The following is a 9,264-nucleotide window of genomic DNA, read 5'->3' as shown; positions in this document are numbered from 1 at the left end:
TTAATGAAACATGTAAATAAAAGAATTAAAGGGGGAAAAAAACGTTTTCTTTAGATTAAAAATAATGTAGTTGACGTACACTACTTTTTTCCTGATACAACAGAAAGTACATTGTATGTTGAATACTTTCAGTTTCATTATATATATATACAGATAATATCAATCGATATCAGGTTACCAAAATTGAGTTGTTATTGCTGAAAGGTGAGTAAAACCATGCGACAAACGTACATGTAACAGTGTAATATTCCTAAAATTCAGCGTAAGTTTATCTCATAATTTTATTAATTTTATCATCAACAGTTCCTCGCTAAAGTGATGAATGATCAATGCTTTAAGCTGAACAACGCTCGTAAATAGGCACCGTGACACAGATACCTATATATTCGAGTTCGTTACACCCAATTGCACACCTGAAACTCGTGACCGACGTGTGGTATTACTGTCGTGGCCTTTGAATTGTATGCCTTTTATTCTTATTTTATGTACATATTATGTTTGTTAATTATATTTTGACCAGTCATTTGATGTTAGTATTCTTCTGGCTTGAAAAAAATGCGTAAAACTTAATAATGTCATCGCGACCGAGTACCACGGCGGGGCAAGATGTACGTCCACACAAGTGAGACCTATACAGCGAAATAATTCAAACTGCTAAGAGATTTGCAGCTAATATTAGGGTTGTAGGGATAGCAGTGATGAAAGAGAAATATGGTGTACAGTCCCTTTTTACAAGCGGTGTTCAGTTTTAAAGACTGAACCAGATTTACAATGCTCTTGTAAGTCATTTATGTACATGTATGTACATCAGTTTAAGTTTTTTTCACATATAAAACCAGTGTTGTAATCACATGACCTGTCATTCCACTCCCCAGTAATAGCTAACATCTCAATACAGTCTTCATTGCCCTTATAGTTATCTGGGTTATCCAAGAACCATTTTGTGAAAGTGATTATATTTTTACTCTTGCTCCAGATAAATTGTGACTCCCTGCTCTGGTCACTGCCACCAATCCACACTGTACAGTTCCATTTACTGTGTGTACAATGATCTACAAAACAGGTAAGCAAGCAATATTACTCATAGTTTGTTGTTTATCATATCGTTTTGTCTTTTCAGTGTATAAGCACAGACTCTTTAAGCTCGCTGTTGTCACTTCAAAACCATGTATTTGATGTATTTTGTTATACATATGTCACTTTCATTTTTCCCGTAGAATGATGACTGGTATGACAGATTTCTACGTAAAAACTTGACCCGGGCTCGATAATTTATTTCAGTGTTTCTTTTTATCAAAACAGCAATATCCAAATACAAAAAGACGCCCTGAATCAAAACGAAAGGTCATAATAACCGCATTGCACAGAAATGCACAATCGATTATGTTTAAAGTGAATTTTTTAGGGGGGTTTTCCGAACATTTTATGCAAACAACCTCGCATGAGATGAATAAAATATTTTTTATTGTGTAATAATTTAAAAATTCTTTATCCAACTTGCTGAAATGGTGTATATATATATATATATATATATATATATATATATATATATATATATATATATATATATATATATATATATATATATACCCGGCAATCGTACAATTTAAATACATCATTTTGACTTGTTGATAAAACGAACTTAAAGTCACAAGATGTTGACATACACATTTCATACATTGACATGGAACTACTTTTTGATTACTGTTACATTTAATTGGATAGCTCTTGAAAAATTCTTAGGACATTTAAAACTGCTTTCATCGCTAAACAAATATCAACGACATTTATATTTTCTTGATTTTCGCTTAACAAGTACTGACAATCTCACTTAATTCTCAAGTAATTGCAACTTGTGTTTGCTTTTTTCAATTTCTCATATTTTTTATATAGATTTATTGTATTTATTATGATTATTTGAGATTTGAAAAGATAAGCATTGGAAAGATAGGCAAACTAAAGAAAATAATGGAGCGGATTAAAACTTAGAATGCACAAATTTTGTATTCAAGTAGATGTAATTACAACATTGATTGCTATTTTACAAATATTTACAATAAAAATTTAATGTTTTAACTTGCATTGGATATATCTTGGAGTATTTGACATTTCAAAAGTAGGCTTACTCATTATCGGGAGAAAGTGTTGTTGAACGATATCATGATAGATCCAAGTGTTTTCTTCCGACGATTCGATCTCTACCAGATAGGCATCTATTGATTCACAGTGGTCCTGAAAACGGATATTTGCATTTCAAAATTTAATGCAATGTGTTTTTTTATTATATTTGCTTAAATTTACTTGATACATAATCAACTTAACTCTTCTTTACCTTTGCACTCTCCCAATTCTTCTTTTCTGTGAATAAGCGATAGATATGATTTTCGCTCTGAACCCAACCTAGCAAATGAAAATTACATCTGGTTTCAATACATTACTCGATAAAAATCCATTTGTCTTAATCAGTGAAACGTTAAAGTGCACTGAAAATAAAAAAAAGAAAAATAAAACTGTAAGGTATTCTTAAAGCTCGCCCTCAAATGATATATCTCAATTAAATATTTCTTACGTTTAGTAAACAAAAATAAAATAAAGATGATTTAATAGTTTCATTTCAAACGTGTTTGCAAATATTGGGTGCGTTATTCAATATTAAATTATTATTAATTCGTACCTTCTTCACATACAATGTCGTATTTCCACTCCCCGTTTGACTGACAGATCAATTGTCCTGAACCAAACTGGAAGTATCCGTCAGAACACGAGGCGTGTATCCTTCTGTGTATACCAATGGCGTCCTCACGTTTTGTTGTACTCAGATCTATTCCTGTTTTAAAGGGTATCCCGCAATCTACAACATTTATGATAATGATTTCAACAGCGCTAGTCTTATTCAGGAGTGAGTCCAAATGTTAAATACTCTTTGATTTTTTAAAAAGTTCGTAAAACTGTAAATTGCTAACATGTTATATATTTCCTTATCACTGACAATATTCTTATTCTCAAATCTAGAAATCAAAGTTATTCATTTCTATAAATGAAAATACTTCAATCTAAAGGAAACGACAAGCGAATGTATACATTAACTTTTTAGTTACATTGGCAATCTGGTCTTATTAATAGTAAACAGTTTCATTTTTCAATGAAAAAGGAGAACATAATTTCGTTTCATCATGCATTTTCATGAATAAAATATGTTTTAACCATATCAATTATAAAAAATCTAATTGATGCGGCCTAAAAAGTTAGAATACCATTTATGTTATCTAATTCTTTAAAAGATTGGCTAATCAATATACTGAAATGGTTCCTCTATCTACAAAATAACAAGGTGTAATAGATAAAGAAACATATGAGGAGTTTTTGAAATAACGGAAGTTCTTGACGTTATCTGCCTACTTATTTACTCGTCGAAAAAATGAACAATAAGTGAATACTCCATCAGCCAGCTCTAATGAAGAACTTTAAAAAAATAGATAAATTACCTTTTATGAATGCGATTGTTAAATACTATATTCCCAATTTTCTTTTTTAAATGATGAAAAAGTAAAATAACCATAACAAGTTTAATCCGCTATTGTATGTTCAAATTAAAGATACATTGTGTAGGCTCTCTTGGACTTTAATTCCTCCTTGTCCTTTATATTGAACAAGACCAAATAGTAAGATAGTGGACGTACATCTAGTGTAAGTACCTGGTAAGTTGTTAGAACATGTGTGCAAACTCACAGTATCTTATATATACAAAAAAAGTGCCAAGACCGTACCTGATGGAACACAATCAAATGCTTTGTCTTGTGTATATCTTTTGTGTTTGCATGTCTGGTTAATTAGACAGTTTGCGTTTTCGCAGGTTCCGGCAAGCTCCTATAATGCAAAGAACAATGAAGTTGATATGCAAAAAAATTTCTGAGGTGTATTTTTCTATATTATTATCTTCCTTGGTAAACAGAACTTTTTTTATAAAATGATCAATTAAAAATATGGAAAATCTAATGAGTATGAAGTGTTTAAAATCCATGGGTAGTTTAAAGGATATATTCTGTTTCAAAACAATTTACAATGAATAAATATGTATGGCTTTTTTTGTTCATTTCAAGACGTTCCAATGAAAATTCGGATTAAATTAAAGGAATATAAAAAAAATCTGTTATACCACACTATAGTATTTGAAATTGACACTCAATTGTTTATTTCCATAAACATTTTAATTGTAAGGACTGTCTTGTTGTTAATTCCCTCCGTGATTGACCTCATTATCATTTTTGGTAAAAGTGGTAGAAACCAATCATTCGTGACAGAAATAAGGAAACCTTAAGTTGGGGTACAAATATTTTGACTAAACCTGGCAAAATATTTACTTGAACCAATTTTCAAAGAAGACCAAGAAAATAACAAATTTAACAAGCTTTTAACAAATGTCATCGCCGTCATTTACAAACTGCCTCTTAAGTATTGTTGTATTGTATTCGATATATTTGTGAAAAATATGAATACATGTATCCAAATGTTGCAAAAATAATATTTTAAGTAAAATATTCAAAAGTTAATCGGGCATTTATACAGTTTTTTACGGGGAAATATCCATTGTGTGCTTGTACTGAACTGAATTTTGTCATGTACAATATATATATATATATATATATATATATATATATATATATATATATATATATATATATATATATATATATATATATATATATATATATATGTTTTCCCTGTTAAAAAATAATAAAATACGATGTTGTAAAATATGTAATGGGTGCTTCTTGCAATTTAATGCAGATAGACTCCCCTAGTTTTAAAAAGGGAAACTCCAGTATTGGTAATTATATATCGAAGTCAAGTAGCATTAAAACAGACTTCATGATTTTAAATAAATATTGTAATATATTTACCTTAGGCCAGTGCTCCTTTTCACTGTATACCCATCCAGTGCTGTTAACGTAATTAGTCTCTGCTGTCGTCTTATTTTCGTAATTGATTTCACAGAAGTTAGCCCCTTTGAAATAGTTGACAGACTTACACCGTGGTGTTACAACACATTCTATAACACAGTCCAAGAAACTGACTTCTGCAAAGGATTGGATCATTTTTCTGTCTAGTCTTTGACCACGCTGAAGTTTAGCAAATCCCGGCTGTAGACTGCCCTCACATAGCACATATGAAATGACCAGGACCAGCCAGTTAGAGTTTTGGAACAGCAGCATTGTATTCAGGAAAAATAATTTCGAATTTTGTTAAAGTTGCATCTAAACCTTGATATGATAAGATTTTAAAACTGTGCGTATACTTTATAATATTTTAGAAAATTACCCTACAAACAGATCAATACGTATTGAAGAGATGAAACGAATATTCAATGAGGAATAAAAGAGCATCCTTTTTTTATTTTTTTCACAGATGCCAACTTTCTTGTATTTACTGACTCAGGTGTAACAATGTATCGAAATCCGGGACACTGGAATCGGGGATACATAAATATTTTATTCCCTTTTTAGTTAACATTACAGACGCCGAATTGTAGGCTTTCAAAAGTATTGTATGGTGACACAAAAGCTAGAGAACGCTGAAGTTCCTAAACAATACCGTGTGCATAATTTAAATGGCATTCAAAAGCTTTATATGTTTTAGGTTTATAGTACACCTCAGCTTAGATGACTAAAATGGAAAAAAATCAATGACTTATGGATGTTGTAAAATCAATCTAAATTAATCATTCTCAGATAAGTGTACATGCCGTATATCTGGGGTTTTTTACAGGTGTTACAAAATTACGAAAATGGGGGAAATGTGTAGCATTTCAAATTTGCGTCAGTCATTTTTTGCGTTTAAAAAGTTTCACATGGCGAAAAACAATATTAAAGCAAGTCCTTAAAGGTGGCTTTAAGGCGGAGTGAAGGTGGATTACAGGATATACAATCTTTAAGATACCTATAAGTCACCTTTAAGTTGAACAAACTTCTTTAAGTCACCTTTAAGCTATCATTAAGCCACCTTTAAGCATCTTTAAGTGGCATTTACGCTCCCTTTAAGTTGTCTATACACCATTTTTAAGTTCCCTTTAAGTCAGCTTTGATCAAGTTGAACAGATTCAGGTTGAATACATAAATTAAATGCAAAAAGCTCTTTTATAGGGACGGGAGGGGATGATCCGAGCGATGATATAATTTCTAAAGAAGGGGATGTGGTGTTCCTGGACGGTTTTAATTGTCGCTCCATTAAACACAGGTCGCTATCATCAGCACCGCTCCAATGGACACAGATTGCCGTTATGATATTCTTTATTATTATTTTTCTTCGGTTTTAAAATTATTGTAGGTGTGAGCGCAGTCTCTATATCTTAATCATGCGCATGAAATTATACTAAAGTATGTTAGTTTCCTACAATAAATTAATAGATGAAAGTCAAATATCTCTCTCTTTCTCTCTTTCTCTCTCTTTCTCTCTCTCTCTCTCTCTCTCTCTCTCTCTCTCTCTCTCTCTTTTAGTTCATCCTGTTATTAAACAAAATTAGAAATGAATAATGCATGATTAAATTTAATAATCGGTTTAAGATATGTAATTTTTTTCAATTTTAATTATTTCTAGGTCTAATTCTAGCTCTTCTGAAACATGTTAAAAAGATAAAAAAAAAAACAACTTTCAACTGCCTTTGTTATATCGGGCGAGATACTGCCTTTTTTGTCTAAACATAGTTTTCTTCGTTTTGTATATCTAATTAGAGCCTATTGTTTGTCCAACCTAAGAAAGCCGCTGGAACTAGCACAGAATATACAAGATCTTAGTATGTACATGTATACGATAAATCTACTAAATGAAAGTTTATTTACATTTGTAATTTTATTCTCAAAGTATTAGTTCCTAACTCTGGGTTTTAAAAATGTTACGTCTACAAAATATGTATTTGAGAGTAAAATCTAAAGGCTCATTAATTACAGTACCGGTGATCATAAATGGGGGTTATTTATTTATATATATGTATAACGTAAATATGTCACATACCCAGCCGGGTTCATTATACAATTGTATGTAAAAGTACATGTATACATCATTTGAAATTGCCACATGCAGAAAATACGTCACGGATAATTGGTTATATTGTTTGTTATAGAATTGATAGCTTAAAAATCATGAATACAATTAAATAGTTAAACATAGCCTATATAATTTAATTTCTTATTCTAGATCTGTTGTAAATGTATAATAATCAATATTACTAAAATTATACATGCTGGAACGGTGCCGTAATCACGAAAAACCGGGAAATTGCGTAGAACTAATACCCTAAAAGTTTTAGTGCATTTAAAGAAAATAGTTTCATCTTCTTCCTTGCATTTCATTTAGCTAGGAATTAGGTGAACGTATATCTACCCGTTTTAAATTTTTTAACTATAAGTACTAGTAAGCCTAACATTTTCCATTTAGGAATAGTATATTCTTTTTCACTGAAGACCAAGATCCATATTTCACTCTAAATACATGCATGCATATAATTTATAAATTGGATATAATTGATTGTTACATACAAGTCAGAATCGTTTCAAGTAAAAAATACACACTCAGTAAATTGATTCAATAGCTACTAATTTATAAGTTATAAAAACTGCTTAAAAATATTAGTTGCAGTGGCGCAGAGGGAGTGAGGTGATGCTAGTCATTGAAGGGTCCCGGGTTCAATCCTCGCCCTTGGGCGTTTTGAACTTTTTTTCATGTTATTTTCTAGAGCAAAAACCGTTTTAATATTTTTCTGTCATAAAGTTAATACATATTTTTGATAGATTAAGCATAATATTGAATTAAAAAAACAATTTAATGGCTTAAAGGTGGCTTAAAGGTAACTTATAGTTGGCTTAAAGAAGTTTGGACATTAAGGACTTTTAATTTGTCCTTAAAGGTGGCTTAAAGGTGGCTTAAAGATAGTCTTTAAGCTGCCTTTAAGCCATCTTTACGCTTTCTTTAAGTCACCATTAATCAACACATATAGCTTAAAGGTGGCTTAAAGATTGTCTTTAAGCTATCTTTAAGCACCTTTAAGTTATCTTTAAGGAAAACTTAAAGTTCGCCATTCATCCTGTGTTTCTTATAGGAAATGATACAGTATATCATTTCTGCGTATTTAATAACTTGCGATTTAAAAGACATCGCGAAAAAAACGAAAAATAGATCATTGCAAAAAATAACGGATATTCGGTATATGAATGGATATTTTAATTCTTAATCCGATATTTTTGGGTGGAAATTACATGCTCTTTACCGTGTCGATTTGTATTAAAAAACTTTTGGTTTAAAGAAACACAGTATATTGTTTTGGACAATTTTATTGTTATGACACAGATTAAAAAGCCATTACATTTAGAATATCAATTTAAAACATCAGAAACACCAATTTTTAAAAAAATCGAATTTAAAAAAGTAGGCTAACCATATGAAAGCCATTAGTCTGTACGATATAGCATTACTTGAAAAACAGTTCCTGTCGTAAGTAGTAAATATTACAGAAACTAAGCATAGGTAGTTTTAACGTAGTAACGCATAACTTCTAAAAATGTCATCAGTACGTAAGGAGATGGAAAGGAAGTCACAACGATCCAAAATACCATTATGATCATAACAATTAACTGTTTTCTCAATTAATAATTGCATATTCAAAATAGTCCAAGATAATAAATATAACCTACACTTGAAAACAAACGATACTTAGGTCCCTTCAATAATTCGCAACAACTTTTCATTTCTTAGTCAATGCTTTTCGAATTTGTAATAACTTTTAAACCCTCATTTTGAATTTTTTGAAAATTAGACAACAATAATACATGTAATTTTTATTGTTGTTATTGTTCAGAAGATGTTGGTAAATCTAAGCGCCATACTTAAAACACTGATGATTTAAAGAAACATTAACTTCTAACATTATGCAAACAATGGTTGCTTGAATCAGATTTAAAACGTTTTATTTTTTTATCTATTGACTTGAAAATGGATATGATCTTGATATGGTATATGAAAAAAAATAACAAATAAGTTAGAGGGAATCGTTTACGCTTATATGTATTTGAAGGTAATCGTTTGTCTTATCTTGGGATATTTAATGTTCTTATAATTTAGCGTATGTTTATCAATTTTTTATTCAACAGTTCTTTGCTCAAGTCATGAGGCATTCAAGCTTAAAAACGGACCACAAATCAAAGTCTCTGGTGTGTTCTATGTGTATGTACTTCAGTTTAAGATTTGTTTCACATATTAAAGGATTGTTGTACT

At 30.5% G+C, this 9,264-nt stretch overlaps 1 protein-coding gene across 1 annotated transcript; it reads right to left on the bottom strand.

The window, feature by feature from the left end:
• LOC117687925 (neurocan core protein-like) lies at positions 1-5,232 on the bottom strand. Its single transcript, XM_034465336.2, has 6 exons — positions 4,902-5,232; positions 3,768-3,867; positions 2,675-2,851; positions 2,333-2,400; positions 2,127-2,232; positions 1-1,052 (listed from the first exon to the last, which is right to left on the bottom strand). Exons 1-6 carry the CDS (start codon positions 5,211-5,213, stop codon positions 808-810), a joined length of 1,008 nt encoding a protein of 335 aa, XP_034321227.2. The 5' UTR covers positions 5,214-5,232; the 3' UTR covers positions 1-807.
• Between the last annotated feature and the right edge of the window lie 4,032 nt (positions 5,233-9,264).

This window comes from Magallana gigas, chromosome 1, assembly GCF_963853765.1.
Source record: "Magallana gigas chromosome 1, xbMagGiga1.1, whole genome shotgun sequence".
NCBI classification, from domain to species: Eukaryota; Metazoa; Mollusca; class Bivalvia; order Ostreida; family Ostreidae; genus Magallana; species Magallana gigas.
Note: the sequence above shows the minus strand (reverse complement) of the source record. Positions and strands in the feature narration are given on the sequence as shown.

Coding starts and splice junctions, on each gene's coding strand:
- LOC117687925 (XM_034465336.2), bottom strand. CDS start 5,213: ATGCTGCTGTTCCAAAACTCTAACTGGCTGGTCCTGGTCATTTCATAT. Junction 3,868..4,901: donor AAAAGGAGCACTGGCCTAAG/GTAAATATATTA, acceptor TTTGCATTATAG/GAGCTTGCCGGAACCTGCGA. Junction 2,401..2,674: donor CGACATTGTATGTGAAGAAG/GTACGAATTAAT, acceptor TTCATTTGCTAG/GTTGGGTTCAGAGCGAAAAT.